General features: G+C 45.6%; 1 protein-coding gene across 2 annotated transcripts in view; it reads right to left on the minus strand.

The window, feature by feature from the left end:
• The window catches only part of PRKD1 (protein kinase D1), a 139,249-nt gene that overhangs the window by 14,317 nt on the left and 104,577 nt on the right, over positions 1-20,355 (minus strand). For both annotated transcript variants that reach the window (XM_073639047.1, XM_073639046.1), the window contains 8 exons: positions 7,947-8,232; positions 7,632-7,830; positions 6,393-6,516; positions 6,153-6,230; positions 4,695-4,971; positions 1,443-1,495; positions 1,002-1,074; positions 802-908 (listed from right to left, as the gene is read on the minus strand). In XM_073639047.1, the coding sequence (XP_073495148.1) occupies positions 802-908; positions 1,002-1,074; positions 1,443-1,495; positions 4,695-4,971; positions 6,153-6,230; positions 6,393-6,516; positions 7,632-7,830; positions 7,947-8,232 (1,197 nt within the window). The remainder of the gene's footprint in view (positions 1-801; positions 909-1,001; positions 1,075-1,442; positions 1,496-4,694; positions 4,972-6,152; positions 6,231-6,392; positions 6,517-7,631; positions 7,831-7,946; positions 8,233-20,355) is intronic.

Here is a 20,355-nt window from a genome sequence, read left to right on the forward strand (position 1 = left end):
TAGACACGTAGTATATTTCTTCTAATTTGCTAAGCCCATGTGAAGGGCATTGAACGAACTTAGGCATCCATGGTTTCTATCGCTAACAGCTGACTCACTATATGAGTGGTCATAACCATGAATACGTAAGCTACTGTAATGCCCTGCACATGGGGTAAGCTGCATAGCAAATCAGAAGAACTATACTACATTTCTAATTGGAGGTATTTGTTGATATTATTACACCTATAACATATTGGGACAGGATCTTGGAGATTGGAATACCCCTTTAATAATACTTATCCCTGCGCTTTACATACAGTATTGGATTATGTTGTTCTTTACTGGATATTTTATCCTGATTCTACTTTTGTGAGCTTCGTATATTTGTGGTTACCTGTATTATTGATGATATATATATTAATTATTTGACGTGAGATATGATTGCCCCCATATCTGACAGTTTTCATGTGCCAATTTCCCCAATTCCTGCTTGTTCCTCATTGAATTGAATTGTTCCGGTAAATAAAGCATCTTGTGAATTCACCATTGTGCTTGAGTGCTTAATCCTTTTCCTTGTAGTTATTATTGTGTTCCATAATATCCAAAACAAAACGGGAAAGTAAGGAAAAGGTGTCTGATGCAGAAGCACAAGGGTAATAAAGAACTGCTTGGAGGCATGATCAGTCTAGTTTTCTCATATCAGACACTAATACATTTGCGAAATCTTTACTTCCGGGCTCATCAACTTTATTCCGTCAGGGCATTTTTGTAGAGCGACAGGTCGGAGGTCACTTGTATACATATCATCATTTTTAATACCTGTAAAATAGCAACTTCATTCCGTAACTGGCTCTCTTGTTTTGTAGGAAACCGCAACTTATCGATTATTTTAATAGCCACATCCCGACCAGTCTTCCGATGTTTACCTACAATGAAGAGTCACACAAGAAGTATGAAATAAAATCACAAAGATCATAATCATGGCTAATAGAGCAGATACAAACCAGGGGGAGCCATACCTCCATATACAATGCCAAACTGGCCCGACCCAAGAACCTCATCAGGGAAAATCTGATACACTGAACTGATATCCTGGAAAGAGGGAAACAAAACAGAAGTCATCAAAGGGACAAAATTCAAAAAAGGCAGCGTTCACACGTTGCGGCTGCATTGTGTCTCTCTCAATTTGGGAAAATAGCGGCATAAAAACGTATTTTTGCAAACATTGTGTGAGCAAAGCCAAAAAAGTGTCATCCGTTACTTTACAACACCCAACCACACATGAGAAACAGCGGAAGTGGAGGCGAGCGGCATGACGTAAAGCAATGTAAACTGACCACATTATCGGGGATTAATCATGATCACGGGGACAGAAGAAATAGAAGACACATGCTTAATATTTCACACCAGGACCTTGGTCCAGAAGTGGTCGCATGTAGATATAACTCTCCTGTACGTACCACGTTCTCCTGCACTTCACAGTTGGACACCGAAATGCTCATCGATACGTCCCCTGAAATAATAGAACTCGTTGGACACGTATTCACATTCATAGCTCAGGCTATGGACACCAAAGGGAGCAAAATTGGATTTCTCCTAGTTGACATTCATTACAATCACATTGATTACATGATGCTGTAATGGTTGATTCACTACTAAAATTCAAGAAGGGTCTGGATGCCTTTCTTAATAAATATATTACAGGTTATGGGTATTCGAGGCTGGAAGCTGACGTTGGCATGCCCGCCGCGGCCAACACATGACGTCACTGCAATGCGTCGTCCCATCTCCCTGCACCGGCTATGGAGAAGGAAGAGAACGCTTATCGTTGTGACAGCAGGGACAAGTCAGAGTAATATATATATTTTTTTTATGTATATATTAAGAGTGGTATTATGGGGGACAATATTTCAAAATAGCGGGACATTATTACAGGATGGGAGCTTGAATCGAGGACATTTTGACATAACAGGAGCTAGGACAAAGGACATTTCTTTACAGGATGGGGAACATAACCTTTTGGTTTATGGAGGCAAGTAAGGGCCAAAATGACTACAACCCCTGGCAAAAATTATGGAATCACCCTGTAAATTTTCATTTCCAAAACTAACACCTGCATCAAATTAGATCTGCTTGTTAGTCTGCATCTAAAAAGGAGTGATCACACCTTGGAGAGCTGTTGCACCAAGTGGACTGACATGAATCATGGCTCCAACACGAGAGATGTCAATTGAAACAAAGGAGAGGATTATCAAACTCTTAAAAGAAGGTAAATCATCACGCAATGTTGCAAAAGATGTTGGTTGTTCACAGTCAGCTGTGTCTAAAATCAGGGCCAAATACAAACAACATGGGAAGGTTGTTAAAGGCAAACATACTGGTAGACCAAGGAAGACAACAAAGCGTCAAGACTGGAAACTTAAAGCAATATGTCTCCAAAATAGGAAATGCACAACAAAACAATTGAGGAACGAATGGGAGGAAACTGGAGTCAACATCTGTGACCGAACTGTAAGAAACCGCCTAAAAGACATGGGATTTACATACAGAAAAGCTAAACAAAAGCCATCATTAACACCTAAACAGAAAAAAACAAGGTTACAATGGGCCAAGGAAAAGCAATCGTGGACTGTGGATGACTGGATGAAAGTCATATTCAGTGATGAATCGCGAATCTGCATTGGGCAAGGTGATGATGCTGGAACTTTTGTTTGGTGCCGTTCCAATGAGATTTATAAAGATGACTGCATGAAGAGAACATGCAAATTTCCACAGTCATTGATGATATGGGGCTGCATGTCTGGTAAAGGCACTGGGGAGATGGCTGTCATTACATCTTCAATAAATGCCCAAGCTTACATTGATATTTTGGACAGTTTTCTTATCCCATCAATTGAAAGGATGTTTGGGGATGGTGACATTTTTCAAGATGATAATGCATCCTGCCATAGAGCAAAAACTGTGAAAACATTCCTTGAAAGAAGACACATAAGGTCAATGTCATGGCCTGCAAATAGTCCGGATCTCAATCCAATTGAAAATCTTTGGTAGAAGTTGAAGAAAATGGTCCATGACAAAGCTCCAACCTGCAAAGCTGATCTGGCAACAGCAATCAGAGAAAGTTGGAGCCAGATTGATGAAGAGTACTGTTGTCACTCATTAAGTCCATGCCTCAGAGACTGCAAGCTGTTATTAAAGCCAGAGGTGGTGCAACAAAATACTAGTGATGTATTGGAGTGTTTGTTTTTCATGATGCCATAATTTTTTCCTCAGAATTGAGTGATTCCATCATTTTTTCCCTCTGCTTGGTCTGAAAAAAAATACCCTTACTGAGTACCACATTTTTAATCTTGATTTCTTTTAGTGTTTCTTAAAGCCCTAAAGTTGCCATTTGAAATGACTTTAGTTTTGTGCCATGTCTGTGATCTGCTTTTTTTCAAGAACATTAAACAACTGAATGAATATCCTCCGAGCCCGGTGATTCCATAATTTTTTGCCAGGGGTTGTATAAGAAGACAATTGGATGAACATTATTACAATAAATAAACGTATAAACAATAAATGTTTACATCAAATGAGCAGAGAGGAATTGATGAGATAATTTGAAAAATTGTATAACTCTTCAATATAAAAGGGAATAAGGGAATTAGTCAGCAGGTTTTTGCTATATAATCTGAGAGAACCATAATGTAGGAGCAGAGACTCTGATAACAGCGGTGCGTCACTTCCTGGGCTGAGTTTTGCTGTTTCAATAGAATCAGTGTTTTATCAGTCAGGGATTATCACTACAGGACTAGCTGCCTTGTAAATCATAGTCCAAGCACTTCTCTGTCACTATGTATTATACACAAGAAGCTGCCAATCAGAGGTGTGCAAGGGGTAATACACAGGAAGCAGCCAATCAGTGATGTGGGCGGGGTTATACACAGGAAGCTGCCAGTGGTGTGGGCGGGGTTATACACAGGAAGGAGCCAATCAGTGGTGTGGGTGGGGTTATACAAAGCTCAGCATTTAGAGCTCTGCTACATCTACAGTGATTCTATCACAACTGCTGTGCCCAGTAAAGTAAGTGACATATCGCTGGAATCAGGGTCTCTGTCCCGACATCATGCCGATCTCAGATTAAGTAGCAAATAGCTGCTGATAACATACATTTTAAAGGGAATCTATTTTCTGAAACCAGAATTTACCATTTCTACCTGGATATTCCACCATGTAGCCATTTTAATATGCGCAATATACAAGTACAATATCAATTTGTAGAATATTTCCTAAGTATTTACCTTCAACACTTATGACATGCAAAACCAATAGTTACAGGGGCGTCATAGTAATGAGCAGGGAAGGCGAAATCATTACTATTGTGTTGTGAGACTGACACTTTATGGTCTCAGACTATTTATGAAACCCAATATCAATCATATTTAATGACAAAATGCAGAAAAGAACTCCAGATTTTCCTTCACACAACATGAGACCCCGTGCTGCTATTTCCACAATAATGCAGAGGCATACAAATCATAAAGATGATATATTTGCTCATTTGGCATGCTAATTGTGGACACAAGGACTAAAAGAACCCAAGTTTAGTGACCTGAAAATAACAAAAAAAAAAGCTCCCACATTTTCTGGGAGAGACCTTTCCTTTTTACACATAAGCAGTGATGGTTGGGATGATACAGTAATGGCAGGTGGATAACACTAGTACATACTGTGCTGGCTGCTCCCTCCATTGGCTCCCTTTGGGTTCACTGGCATCAGGGCATGCTGTATGGCGATCTCCCACATCCGAGCTACTTCCATCCCCACTCCGCTGTTCACAACCACATTATTCCCAATCTCAGGGATGATGGGGTGGGGAAGGCTTTCCCCCACATAATACACAATGTTGGCAGTGGTGATCTCAAAGCAGTGAGGGTTAGCACCAGGGGGGAGCTGAGACAGGGTCTTAGCAGGCTCCAGGTAGAGGATCTCAGACAGGGGGATTTCCTGTGAATAAAACAGAAATTTGTCACAGTTCTGGAATGAATGGAAACCTATCACATTGTATTCTGAGTGCTCAGGAAAATGATTATTTCATTTTCCAAAAACATTTTTAGGTGGGAATAAGTGCTGAAGTTTGCAACAATTATTTTATGTGGAGCTTATTTAGGGAGGACATTAACCATTAACGGCTGCTGGGCGGCCATCAGTCGATAAAATCAATGTAAAGGCCACCACTTATAGATCTGGAACGCCAATCCATGAAAATCAGGTCAGTGAGGCTCCAACTCTCAGCACCACTATCAGCTATGTGAAAAAGCCAGAGGTGCGAGATAATGAATGTACAGGACTCTGGAGAACGGAGAATGAGGAGTAAGGAAGGGAACACGGCGCTGATGAGGGCGTGGTCCCGTCATACTGCTATTAAGGGGAGTTGTCAGAAGATGCATCACCATCAATCTGGAAAATTCCCTTTAAGAGAACCTTTAAGAAACTTTAACCAAACCCCTAACAATTAATGTGATTAAGCACCCCTATAAAGATAAGCCATTTGATCCCTTATGGAATCCCTTTCGGTAGCCCCCAGGGTCCACCGCTCCTTTCTTCCTCTTAATTTACTATGTTCTCCATCCATCAGTAAGTGGCCGGAGCAGCGGCCCAACATTGCACGTCACTTCACTTTTTCATGGAGTTGTGCAGGACTCAACCCGCCCAGGTCAGCAACAAATTGTCTAGCACATCCCCACCTACAGGTGGCGATATCACTCAGGGAGCGCCTTCTTTTTTCTCCTTTTTCCTCAGTTCAAGCGCAAAGGAGCTGTAAGTGCGCCGACTGAACTTCAAAAAACCATCTCTAGCTGCTTAAGCAGTATTTTGGGGTCATAAAGGGATTGACTGGATTACCTTTTAACGGGATGCACAAATATAAATTAATTGAGGGGGTGGGGGTTAAAAGTTTTCGACAGGATCTCATTAAACATTCTTAAAATGGCCACAGGTAAGAAATAACATAATTGGATGCACTGAAAATATACAATTTATTAAGGCTTTATTTTTATCCTGGGATCGTAACAATTTAGGTCAGCGATAATTGATGACTTTGGGTAATCACAGCCATACTGAATAAATTAAACCAGTCACGTAAAAAGAACATCCTTAAAGACGGTGATCCCAAAGTCTCCTTTTACCTTGTAGTATTTGCTTCCAGTATCGTTCTGAAATAAGGTTATACACTTGCTGTCCAGTCTCCAGTAATGTCTTTTTCTCTGCAAGAAAATAAAAAGAAAATGCAGAAATGTATAAAATGGTAACATATTGTTGTAGTACACATAGGTAATTAAAAAAAAAAGCACAATCATTTTCAAATTGTAGCCAATTGCTAAACTTGTGCCCCATGCATCTGTGGCGGGGCAGCGTGGCATTCTTACCAAGGTGTCTTTGCTGGTGTAATGCACCATCCAACCTTCTTTCATCACGCTGCTGCTTTTCCGCTTTGTGTGCTTGACAGACTGAACCACTCGCATCAAGGGAATGTTATTACTGGCCGACGGGCTGAAATGAAGATAAATTACTTAACTCAACTACAGAATTAAAACTACAACCATACATGGATATGACAATAGGGCTTTTAGTGTATACTACGGCAAAACGATGAGATTCCTATAGCTGAGTGATCCTATAATATTCCACCTACATCAAATAAACATCGTGACACTACAAAAACAAAAGTGTGGCCAGAAAATAAGTTTTTTGTTTGAAGGTAGTGTCCACCTAGCTCTTCCATTTAACTGAATTATTTATCTAGTTACCTCATTTAAAGGAGTATTCCCATCTCCGAGATCCTATCCCAATATGTAGTAGGCGTAATAATAATAATATTAGCAAATACCTCCAATTACAAATGTTGTATAGTTCTCCTGATTAGCCTAGTCTCTTTCCTCATGTACAGGCATTGCAGAACCTTAAGTATCCCTGGTTAAGACCACTGATATGGTAACAGTTAGCTAGTTGCTAGTGGTCGTAACCATGGATATCTAAGATCCTGCAATGCCAACACATGAGGAAAGAGACATAGTGAATCAGAAAAACTATACTACATTTCTAATTGAAGGTATTTGCTGCTATTATTTTTATTATTACACCTACCACATATTGAGATATTATCTTGGAGATGGGAATACCCCTTTAAATATAAACAAGCAGGTTTCTTAAAAAAAAAAAAAAAATAATAATAATAATCCTATGCCCAGCAATCAATATCATATCAGTGGGGGTCCGATGCCAGTCTTCGCACTGATCAACAGTTTGTAGGTCTTGTGACATCCTTAAGTAGACGGTGTTCAGCGCCCGAACACCACAGCTCCATACGCTGTCTAGTGGCCTATCTCTGTGAATACAGCTCAGCTCCTATTAAAGTGAATGGGATCAGAGTTGCAGTGCCTGAGAAAGGCCACTAGACAGTGTATGGAGCTATGGAGTCCAGCCAGCTGATCGGAGGGGGTTCTGTGTGTTGGATATTGATGACCCAGCCAAAGGATAGCTCCTGAAAGTCCGTTTCTAGAGAAAATGCTGATCATCTTGAACACTCATGACGAAGCCCCTAGCCACAAAGTTGTGAAACGTTGTCACTGCCACTGTTTTGTAGCCGTGCCGTCATTACTACATACCTGATCATACGATCGGATGTATCCTGGTCAGGGTCCTGCATGTCTCCGTTCTCGCTCCGGCAGCCAGTCATTATGCTATCAGAATCTGGAGTTAGCGGCTCGTCCACGTCGTCCATCAGTAGCCTGCTGCTTGGATCGCTCTCATTGTCGCTTCCCTCTTCCATGACGACATCAGACTCCGCTCCAGGACTCAGTAAGTCTCCAAAGAGAAAGAAGATTCGTATAAAAACTTCTAATTTACAGTGAAAGGTCTAACTTCATCTTACGTGTAAAAGCATTCCACAATGGGCAGCAGACGCACACCACCATGCCTACCTCCATTGATGGCCACCTCTCCTAGGCAGTTGTGAGGCACTTTAGTTGCACACCGCTTGTGACAGTTGAATTTGCAGTCCTTGCACTGCAGCCCTTGACGGAACAGACCTTTTAGCAGCTTCTTACAGTACTGGCACACCGTGGGTCGCGTGTACGAGTGGATGACAAACGTGTGAGGCACTTTCACCTTGGAGAGCAAGATCTTGTCCAACTGGATGGGCCGACCGGGGTAAGGCTGCGAACTGGATCTCTTCTCCCGAACAAATGATTCTGATGGACTTTTTTGCTGGAGAGAGAAAGGAAGTTACATGTAAGAAAAAGGCATCATTTTGCAAGTGGAATCTGTAATCTGCACCATTAAAACCAGTAATGTGCGGTGCCTATCTCAGTGGTGTCTACGGAAACCCACTAGCTCGTTAGTATTGCGAGGACTGGCTGCACAACACTAGCGCACCGTGTGACTAAGTAAAACCTACGTAAAGCGCTCTACAAACATCAGCGTAAAGCAAAACTGTCCATATCAACATGCAGCAGCTGGGCAGGCAAACATACTGCAATACATGCTGCCCTGGGGGTCAGCTGCCTGGGGGGTCCGCAGCCCATGGTCAGCACCATTCTCTGGCCTCGTTCAGGAGTTTGTGTTTTTTAATATTGCAAACATGAAAAAGTGACCCACTTCGGACATCACCAGGTTGCAGCCAGGGTGGCATCAGATTGCTGTCCGGGTTTTTCACTGACCCATGGGAACAATAACGGGTACGTGTTTTAACAGAAAAAAACATGAAAAGAATTTGTACAAGAAAAATGTACGTCTGACTGAGGCCAAATAGTGAGGAATAGAGGTGATTTACAACAAAGTACAGAAAGATCACTACTGGCATAATGTCATTAACAGCGTGGGCACAGGACAAAATGCCATCTAGTGTAATACGTCTCCCCAAGACTGTGGCTAGGATCCTGCACGCAGGGATGAGACTGCAGAGCCTCAGTGACCGCCAGCCTCTGTACATGAGGCTATGTACCTCCTGCCTAGTGCTGGCCTCAGTGACCGCCAGCCTCCATACATGAGGCTATGTACCTCCTGCCTAGTGCTGGCCTCAGTGACCTCCAGCCTCCATACATGAGGCTATGTACCTCCTGCCTAGTGCTGGCCTCAGTGACCGCCAGCCTCCATACATGAGGCTATGTAATGCCTGCCTAGTGCTGGCCTCAGTGACAGCCAGCCTCCATACATGAGGCTATGTACCTCCTGCCTAGTGCTGGCCTCAGTGACCGCCAGCCTCCATACATGAGGCCATGTACCTCCTGCCTAGAACTGGCCTCAGTGACCGCCAGCCTCCATACATGAGGCTATGTAATGCCTGCCTAGTGCTGGCCTCAGTGACCGCCAGCCTCCATACATGAGGCTATGTTCCTCCTGCCTAGTGCTGGCCTCAGTGACCGCCAGCCTCCATACATGAGGCCATGTACCTCCTGCCTAGAACTGGCCTCAGTGACAGCCAGCCTCCATACATGAGGCTATGTACCTCCTGCCTAGTGCTGGCCTCAGTGACCGCCAGCCTCCATACATGAGGCTATGTAATGCCTGCCTAGTGCTGGCCTCAGTGACAGCAAGCCTCCATACATGAGGCTATGTAATGCATGCCTACAGCTGGCCTCAGTGACCGCCAACCTCCATACATGAGGCCATGTACCTCCTGCCTAGTGCTGGCCTCAGTGACCGCCAGCCTCCATACATGAGGCCATGTACCTCCTGCCTAGAACTGGCCTCAGTGACTGCCAGCCTCCATACATGAGGCTATGTACCTCCTGCCTAGTGCTGGCCTCAGTGACCGCCAGCCTCCATACATGAGGCTATGTAATGCCTGCCTAGTGCTGGCCTCAGTGACAGCAAGCCTCCATACATGAGGCTATGTAATGCCTGACTACAGCTGGCCTCAGTGACCGCCAGCCTCCATACATGAGGCCATGTACCTCCTGCCTAGTGCTGGCCTCAGTGACCGCCAGCCTCCATACAGGAGGCTATGTACTTCCTGCCTAGAGCTGGCCTCAGTAACCTCCAGCCTCCGTACATGAGGCTAATGTACCTCCTGCCTAGAGCTGGCCTCAGTGATCTCCAGCCTCTGTATATGAGGCTATGTACCTCCTGCCTAGAGCTGGCCTCAGTAACCGCCAGCCTCCGAACATGAGGCTATGTACCTCCGGCCTAGTGCTGGCCTCAGTGTCTGCCAGCCTCTGTACATGAGGCTATGTACCTCCTGCCTAGAACTAGTCTCAGTAACAGCCAGCCTCCATACATGAGGCTATGTACCTCCTGCCTAGAGCTGGCCTCCGTGACCTCCAGCCTCCTGCCTAGAGCTGGCCTCCGTGACCTCCAGCCTCCTGCCTAGAGCTGGCCTCCGTGACCTCCAGCCTCCTGCCTAGAGCTGGCCTCCGTGACCTCCAGCCTCCTGCCTAGAGCTGGTCTCCTGAGGCAGTGTAAAAGGGCATGTGTATGTGACAGCAGGTACACATGAAAATGTTGCACATGGAAGGGTGAAAGGGAACCAGTATCATCAGAGTCTGGCTGGACGGGCGCAGTCAGGTACAGAGTTCTCTGAAACACTTTAAAGTTCTGTCCGGGAACAAAAGGGTGAGAATGAACTAGTCCAGCACCGCTGCAGGTGATCGACAGGACTCTCACTAAGTACACACAAGGGAGAGATCTGTCAATCACCGGCACCGAGGCGGGAAAAAGTCACTCTGGGGCGGCACCGGACTAGTCATGTCTCTGCCTATGATTCGAGGATGTATTATTAAACAGTTTTTTGTTTTGAAACGCCTAAGAGTTTCAGAGAAGAATATACCTGGTTGCAATAGGGCAGCCAGGCTCTTATTCCAGCTGCCTGTGGTTTGGGCAGCATGAGTAACCTGACACTTTTAAAGGGGTCGACAACCTAAATGTTAGTTTAACAGATGTGCTGGAGGGATGATTTATAGGCTGTCACTGATATCCAAGTATTACAGGTTCTCCTCCTTCCTAGCAGACAGCACAGCTCTCCTGTCCACAAAATCTCTGCTGATGGAAGAGCAGGAGACCAGACCTGTCTGTGGCGCCCCTCAGGGTTCAGTCGCCACAGAGGTACTGCACCTCACTTGAGGTGTGGTGTCTCCCTTCTCTCAGGTAAGATGAGAGTGCTGCACGGAACCCCAAAACACCCGCATCCAACATCACACTGCTCCAGGCCAGCAGGAGGGGCAAGACGCAATGTAGTTTTCTGCTGAGCCCTGGCCCTTGCTGGGGTGGGGGGAACCCAAAGTTAGGGGGAACCAATAGTGGGTGTGGGTGGAGTAAGCACTGACACAGTAGATATAAAAGGAAGACATCTTAGTTCAAATGAGACTAGTAAGAGATGGAGTGAGTGGAGTTTAGTGAGGGTTGTTCAGAGGAACAGTCCGGGAGCAGAGGCTCAGTCAGAGCTCTGCTCCGCAAGTTAGGGCCTAGGATAGAAGTCCCGGAGGGGATCAGGGAGTAGGCTCCGTTCTACAAGAGGATCCCAGGGGGTACGGCAGGACGGCACCCGTACGCCCCACTCCTGCCAGGTGTCAGGAGGGATCGGTTGCTTCATTCTAATCTCCAGGGGGTCAGGTTGGTCCCGGATCCGACATACAGGAAGGACTTCAGCATACCCGAGCGGGATTGAGAGTGGGCAGCGTAGGGAAGCGGTGAGAAGGACCAAGTGTGAAGACGGTCAAAGTAGGAACACGAGAAAGTAGGGTTCCGCTGGGCATTCCTAAACTGCTTGAAGAAGGACTGAACCCCTGCCCAGTGAACGCAGCGTGACGAGGGAGGCCTTCACCTGTAAAGTGCACTTGTGAATTGCCTAAGAACTGTAAGTAAAACCTTGGACGACTGCATCGAACAGCCTCTGTCTGTTCCTTCACTGGCGCCATTAATCCTCACCGCACTACAACGCCCAGCGCACCTTCCATCTATCTTTACACTGCCCTGAGGCCCGCTCCGCCTGTGGGGAGCTGTACCATCCTTAGCTGCCCTGACATCTGCCTCAGAGGACTGTTGCAGCGCTGGTGACTATCACCAGACACCACAGGTGGCGTCACCAACTCTTTGAACATTAGCTAATAATCGGTATCCCCTTTTGTGCACTGACCGCCCTGGGCGAGCCACCGGCCCCTGGGGGAGAGTCATGTCCATCGGTCTCCTACAACTGAAGAGCAGCTTTCCCCGGTGACGTATTCTCATTTGGAGGAGGCTGATGGACAGGTCCGGTCACACGTTCCTCCATCAGCAGACATTTTGTGGACAGGAAAGTTGTGTGGTCTTTGAGAAAGGAGTACCACCTGTAATACTTACATAAAAGTGCCATAAAACCATGTCCCCAACACTTTTGATAAAGTGAACTATTGCTTTAATTCATGCAGAATGGACCTTCTCAAGGTGAAGCCACACTTCTTCTCTTACACTGCATAGGTCAGCACATAAAAAGGTGAGGTTATAGTAAAGGTCTCCACAGACATTGGACTTAATTCAGCCAAACAAGTAGATGATAGTGGGATCTATAATCTATATGGGGGCCTCCTGAATCTCCCCTGGCACAGAGAAGGCTTGCACGGTCATCACGGTTGATAGTCCACTGTATCCTACATGTGAGGATGAGGATGCTGCAGAAAACCGCAATCTATACTATATTAGCTAATGCTTTCCCTAATATATCATAATCACTGTAAGGCACTCATCCGCAATAATCTGGGGAAGATAAAACAAAAAAAGTCCCACTGCTGGCTGTGCTGGGAGGACAGAGGCCTGAGAAGCTTTTTAGCCTTGTAAGCCTGATCTGTGGGTTATTTCCAAGGGATTTTTGTTCCAGACTGAGCTCTGGCTGGAATAGCTCCAGGAAATGATTGCTAAAACCAGATTACATGATGGAAACTGCAGCTGATGGGGAGCTCGCTGAGAGGTGCCATAACCCATTCACTACCAAGAGGACACGGCAAGCAGTTGTCAGGATCTGGTGAGACTGAAGACAAGGGTTCAGCGTTCTAGATTGTAAGCTCCAGTGGTCGGGGGTCACCGATAAGACCAGGCCCCTACATAAATAATCCTTATTAAGCCATTCCAAGCTGCTTACTTCAACATCTGGAAACAAGGGCCATGGTGAAGGGTTAACTGTAGGAGGCCAGGACGGCTGCTGAGGCTTCATCTGCTCATCCAGCAGACATGGCAGGACCATGGTCATCTTGTGTAGCCAGGAAGCAGGGAGAGGATGTAATTTGGAAATGCGTGAGGAGCCGCCGAGAGGTGTGGAGCTAAGCCAGCAGCAGGAACTAGGCCCGAGCCAAGCCAAACAGCAATGTATGCTAGAACAAGCAGAGCCTCCCCTTCTCTACACACCGGGCCTCCTGGAAGACGACCAGCGTTTCTTCTCAAGCATAAAGCCCCGGCCTAGAAATGGTCTTCGCAAATACAAGACACATGAGTGGATGTGTCTCCACAGCTTAGATGCCAATGTTGCTCACTGATGACAGGTACATTTTGCTTTTGGGCAGGAGCACCTAGGCACATCATACACGCCATTACCTGGGTGGGTTTGTCGTATTACTGTCGCTCCAAATGAACATTAACTTTAAGAAGATCGTGACTATGCAAAATAAGATGACCTGCAGTACGCCAACGATGGAAACCGGTATGATGTCGTGTCCAGCCCGTCCACCCTGGGCTTGTCCACCCCGTCCACCCTGGGCTTGTCCAGCCCGTCCACCCTGGGCTTGTCCAGCCCGTCCACCCTGGGCTTGTCCAGCCCGTCCACCCTGGGCTTGTCCAGCCCGTCCACCCTGGGCTTGTCCAGCCCGTCCACCCTGGGCTTGTCCAGCCCGTCCACCCTGGGCTTGTCCAGCCCGTCCACCCTGGGCTTGTCCAGCTGGTCTTCACTTCTGCACCAGGCCGACGCTTCCTGTTCAGCAGAGATCAGTTTTCGGTAGCCATATTCTCAGGATTGCAATGAAAAGTATTGCCTATATAGTGAAATACTATCCAAAGACCACCCATTATTGAGACCAGATTTTCTTTAGGAGGTTTTTCAGTTTCATCATACGCTGAGGACGAAGATCACTTTTCAGTTCAATTTTGGCTGGTGGTCTCACATAATTTTACTATATAAAGAGTATAACTATATATAGAAAAGAGAGGATCACACAATTCCCAATAGCTGATGGTCACAGCTCACCTCCTCCCGTTCCTGCACAGTGAGCTCTGTGCAGATCATGGGGCATGCCTAGAAAACTCTCCCATAGAAGTCATTATACATCTCTAGTCCACCATTTCCTACAGTTCTCTTGGCTGCTGTAAATAAAAACTTCTAAAAAGATGGTAATTTTAATGCAAGCAGCTTAGGAAAGTATAAAATAAAGTATAATATTCACCGTACCAATATCCTGCAGGTCCGGTGTCGGTGTATCCCTGCTTCACACCAGTTTCTGTCTATTATACTCTAGCGATAGCCCGTCAACACAACTACAGCAGACAAATCACAGGCGTCAAAGGCGACATGTCGACACCACTGAGCTCCATGCTGCAGTCAGTCACTGGCTGGAGATATATTGTGTCATCACGGTATCACAGGTGGAGTGAACAGAGACCAGCAGGGGATGATATGGAAAGTGTCGGCAAAGTAGTGCTGAGGGATTGGGAAGGGGAGTGATATTTAGCTGACACCAGTGTAAAATCATGAGATTGAAATGGTCACGGCCTCTTACAGACACAGTAATATACTGCTTCCAATACTCAACTTTCACTGTATGGACAAAAATATTGCAACACACCACATACAGGAGCTTTTATGACATCCAATACTAAAATTACAGGCATTAAAGGGAATCTGTCAGCAAGTTTTTTTTATGTAATCTGAGATCACCATAATTTTAGGGACACAGAGCCTGATACAAGTGATGAGTCACTGAATTTTGCGGTTTCAATAAGATCAGTGTTTTATCAGCAGGAGATTATCATTACAGGACAAGCTTCCTTGTGCCTTCTAGTTCAACTACGCCCCAACCACGTATTAACAGCTCTCTCACTATCCATTGTACATAGAGAGCTGCCAATCAGTGGTGTGGGCGAGGCTATACACAAAGCTGCCAATCAGTGGTGTGGGCGGGGTTATACACAAAGCTGTCAGTGGTGTGGGCGGGGTTATACACAAAGCTGTCAATCAGTGGTGTGAGCGGGGTTATACACAAAGCTGCCAATCAGTGATGTGGGCGAGGTTATACACAAAGCTGCCAATCAGTGGTGTGGGCGGGGCTATACACAAAGCTGTCAATCAGTGGTGTGAGCGGGGTTATACACAAAGCTGCCAATCAGTGATGTGGGCGAGGTTATACACAAAGCTGCCAATCAGTGGTGTGGGCGGGGTTATACACAAAGCTGCCAATCAGTGGTGTGGGCGGGGTTATACACAAAGCTGCCAATCAGTGGTGTGGGCGGGGTTATACACAAAGCTGCCAATCAGTGGTGTGAGCGGGGTTATACACAAAGCTGCCAATCAGTGGTGTGGGCGGGGCTATACACAAAGCTGCCAATCAGTGGTGTGGGCGGGGTTATACACAAAGCTGTCAGTGGTGTGGGCGGGGTTATACACAAAGCTGTCAATCAGTGGTGTGGGCGGGGTTATACACAAAGCTGTCAGTGGTGTGGGCGGGGTTATACACAAAGCTGTCAATCAGTGGTGTGGGCGGGGTTATACACAAAGCTGTCAATCAGTGGTGTGGGCGGGGTTATACACAAAGCTGCCAATCAGTGGTGTGGGCGGGGTTATACACAAAGCTGCCAATCAGTGGTGTGGGCGGGGTTATACACAAAGCTGCCAATCAGTGGTGTGGGCGGGGTTATACACAAAGCTGCCAATCAGTGGTGTGGGCGGGGTTATACACAAAGCTGCCAATCAGTGATGTGGGCGAGGTTATACACAAAGCTGCCAATCAGTGGTGTGGGCGGGGTTATACACAAAGCTGGTAATCAGTGGTGTGGGCGGGGTTATACACAAAGCTGCCAATCAGTGGTGTGGGCGAGGTTATACACAAAGCTGCCAATCAGTGGTGTGGGCGGGGTTATACACAAAGCTGCCAATCAGTGGTGTGGGCGGGGTTATACACAAAGCTGGTAATCAGTGGTGTGGGCGAGGTTATACACAAAGCTGCCAATTAGTGGTGTGGGCGGGGTTATACACAAAGCTGCCAATCAGTGGTGTGGGCGGGGTTATACACAAAGCTGCCAATCAGTGGTGTGGGCGGGGTTATACACAAAGCTGCCAATTAGTGGTGTGGGCGGGGTTATACACAAAGCTGCCAATCAGTGGTGTGGGCGGGGTTATACACAAAGCTGCCAATCAGTGGTGTGGGCGGGGTTATACACTGCTCAGCATTCAGAGCACCGCTAGATCTGCAGCAGAGAAAAATGTGACAATCACAACTGCTGCACCCAGTAAATGAAGAGTTACATAGCTGGAATCAGGACTTCTCTCCCTACCTCATGCTGCTGTCAGATTACATAGTAAAAAACTGACGGATACCTTTTAATAAGAAGTTGGTCCCCTCTTCTGTGACATGCTGCCTATTAATTTGTGAGGTCAGACACAGATGTTGGAGGAGAGGCTCTGGCTCATAATCGGTGTCTGGTGTTTGGTGGGATTGAGGTCAGGGACACAGGACATGTTTCCACGGCTGCGGGGACCAGTGTTGGTGGCTTCACACCCACTGTATCTGACTCTGCAGTTACGGGGTCAGCAGAGCGTTGGGGGCTTTTCTTCCCTCTGCTCCTCAGCACTCGATTTTATGGCAGATTTGCTGTGGTTCCTTCCACTTCTCAATAATATAACACAGGTGATAGAGGAATATTTAGGAAGGAAGAAACGTCATGAATGGACTTGACAGCGATGACCTCCTATTACAGGCCCGCGTCGGGATCACTGAGCCCTTTACAATGTCTCATTCTTTCCCAAGTGTCTGTAAAGGCAGATTGCACAGCGAGGCTATGGGACTGAATGACAAACCCAAACTCAATGATTAATACATGCGTCCCAATACTTTGTCCATATAGTTTACCTACATCTTCTTAAATCTTGCATCCTACACAAAAAGCCAAATCCTTTTTGATAAAATTAGAGTTTCAATCAATGATAAATCATTTAGTACAAGCTCCCAGTACTCCCCATGCACATCGCTCCCTCTTCACAATGCTCATAATGACGAAGACGTCCAATTTCTGTATATTCCCCCTGCACTACGATTCTTACAAGAAGCTGAAAAAAAAAAACACAACCATTCCCAAAACATCAAAGAGGTTTCTTTCCCCTTTTCCAAAAGTGTCCGGTGGTCATGGATAATTGAAAAACAAAGAAAAAAAAAAAAAAGTTTTACTTACCTCTCTGAACTCCACTGCAACTTCTGGAGGGATGTCACCCCGTCCATCAGTCACCTGGCTGCAACCAATCAGTGGCAAGTTAACTACTAATGGTGCTGGAAGAAACCACTGGAATGAATGGTGGTAATTGAGCAGCAAGGGTTTTCCAGGACTATATTATTTTTTTTTTTACTATGAGCCAAAAAACTAAACAGGAACAGGCAGGTAGTTCGCAACTACACACCTGTTCTATCTGGTGATGGCGCAGAGTGGTCACTGACAGCTCTTGCAGGATTTGCTGCTCTGCAGAGGTCTGCCGCCGGCCAGAGGTCTGCCGCCGGCCAGAGGTCTGCCGCCGGCCAGAGGTCTGCCGCCGGCCAGAGGTCTGCCGCCGGCCAGAGGTCTGCCGCCGGCCAGAGGTCTGCCGCCGGCCAGAGGTCTGACGCCGGCCAGAGGTCTGACGCCGGCCAGAGGTCTGACGCCGGCCAGAGGTCTGACGCCGGCCAGAGGTCTGACGCCGGCCAGAGGTCTGTCGTGGGGAGTTAGCAACTATCTGCTTGTTAGTTCTTAGGCCCATAGTAAAAAATTTATATAGTCCTGGATAACCCCTTTAAGAGAGATAATTATTAGTTTTTTATTGTACAAACATTCTTCCCTCTGGAAACTTTTGAAATAATCACAGTAATGTAGTGCAATATCGGCGTACACCTCCTACAAGCGATACCGCCCTAGACCCTTGCTACAGCACCAAGAGAGGAAGGAAGGAAGGTACGGAAAAGTGATGGTGGCTGGGAGAATGAGATTCAAAGACATCACGTACCTCAAAAACTGGGGTTGAGAGGAGACTGATATAGGAAGCAGATGGCAGCGTAAAGGGACAGAAAAAAAAGACGTAATGTTAAAAAGAAGACACACATATGAAAGATTTGGTTAGATGACAGAGGAATGAGAGTGGGCAAGGTGATCCTGAAAGAACAAACTAATGGCGCCCCAATCTAAGCTCACACGCTATAAACCCACACATCCAAGGGGGGCTTAAACAAATGTTCACAAGGAGGTAGACCATCAATTCCCCATGAAGAAAACCTCCTGACACACGAGCACTCTGAGAAGTAACAAGATGCATCCAAAGCTTCATTGGCTGAGGTCAAAATCCGGCTTGTGTCACCACTAACTCAACTATCAGGATTCAGACCAGTTTGTGGAAGATGCGGATCATATAAGGTTCAGTCCTTAAATACGTAATACTAAATTATGTGATAACATATTAAACACAGTAAAATAAAGTTTCCTTCTGAAGATAAATCAGAACAGTGCGTAGAAGAATACTTGTTGGGGAGTATACACTACCGTTCAAAAGTTTGGGGTCATTTAGAAATTTCATTATTTTTGAAAGACAAGCACATTTTTTTTCAATGAAGCTAACATTAAATGAATCAGAAATACAATCTATACATTATTAATGTGGTAAATGACTATTCTAGCTGCAAACGTCTTGTTTTTTATTGCAATATCTACATAGGTGTATAGAGGCCCATTTCTAACCACCACCACTCCAGTGTTTTAATGGTACATTGTGTTTGCTAACTGTGTAAGAAGGCTAATGGATGTTTAGAAAACCCTTGCACAAGTATGTTAGCCCAGCTGAAAACGGTTTGGCTGATTTGAGAAGCTATAAAATTGACCTTCCTTTGAGCTAGTTGAGAATCTGGAGCATTACATTTGTTTGTTCTATGAAACGCTCAAAACGGCCAGAAAAAGAGAACTTTCATGTGAAACTCGACAGTCTATTCTTTTTCTATGAAGGCTATTCCATGCGAGAAATTGTCAAGAAACTGAAGATTTCCTACAACGGTGCGTACTACTCCCTTCATAGGAGAGCACAAACAGGCTCTAACCAGAGTAGAAAGAGTAGTGGGAGGCCCCGCAGCACAACTGAGCAACAAGACAAGTACATTAGAGTCTCTAGTTTGAGAAATCGACACCTCACAGCTCCTCAACTGGCAGCTTCATTAAATAGTACACGCAAAACTCCAGTATCAACGTCTACAGTGAAGAGGCGACTCCGGGATGCTGGCCTTCAGGGCAAAGTGGCAAAGAAAAAGCCATATCTGAGACTGGCTAATAAAAGGAAAAGATTAATATGGTCAAAGGAAGATTGGAAAAAAGTTTTATGGACAAACTAATCAAAGTTTGAAGCATTTGGATCACACAGAAGAACATTTGTGAGACGCAGAACAACTGAAAAGATGCTGGAAGAGTGCCTGACGCCATCTGTCAAGCATGGTGGAGGTAATGTGATGGTCTGGGGTTGTTTTGGTGCTGGTAAAGTGGGAGATTTGTACAAGGTGAATGGGATTTTGTATAAGGAAGGCTATCACTCCATTTTACAACGCCATGCCATACCCTGTGGGCAGCGCTTGATTGGAGCCAATTTCATCCTACAACAGGACAATGACCCAAAGCACACCTCCAAATTATGCATGAACTATTTAGGGAAGAAGCAGGCAGCTGGTCTTCTATCTGTAATGGAGTGGCCAGCGCAGTCACCAGATCTCAACCCCATTGAGCTGTTGTGGGAGCAGCTTGACCGTATGGTACACAAAAACGTGCCCATCAAGCCAATCCAACTTGTGGAGGGGCTTCAGGAAGCATGGGGGGAAATTTCTCAATATTCCTCAGCAAATTAACAGCTAGAATGCCAAAGGTCTTCAATGCTGGAATTGCTGGAAAGGGAGCATTATATGACGAAAGCAAAGTTTGAAGTAGAAAATTATTCTAATAAAAATCATTATTTCTAACCTTGTCAATGTCTGGACTATATTTTCTATTCATTTTGCAACTCATTTGATAAATAAAAGTGTGAGTTTTCATGGAAAACACAAAATTGTCTGGGTGACCCCAAACTTTTGAATGGTAGTGTACCTAGCGATGGTGAATGTGTAACTGGTGGAGGAAGGTAGAACTACAATAGATGGAGACAAGTCTTTCTTCACCCTATATAACGTACTC

Source organism: Phyllobates terribilis, unplaced genomic scaffold (genome assembly GCF_046119375.1).
Source record: "Phyllobates terribilis strain yellow unplaced genomic scaffold, ASM4611937v1 Scaffold_7__3_contigs__length_470593459, whole genome shotgun sequence".
In the NCBI taxonomy this organism is placed as follows: Eukaryota; Metazoa; Chordata; class Amphibia; order Anura; family Dendrobatidae; genus Phyllobates; species Phyllobates terribilis.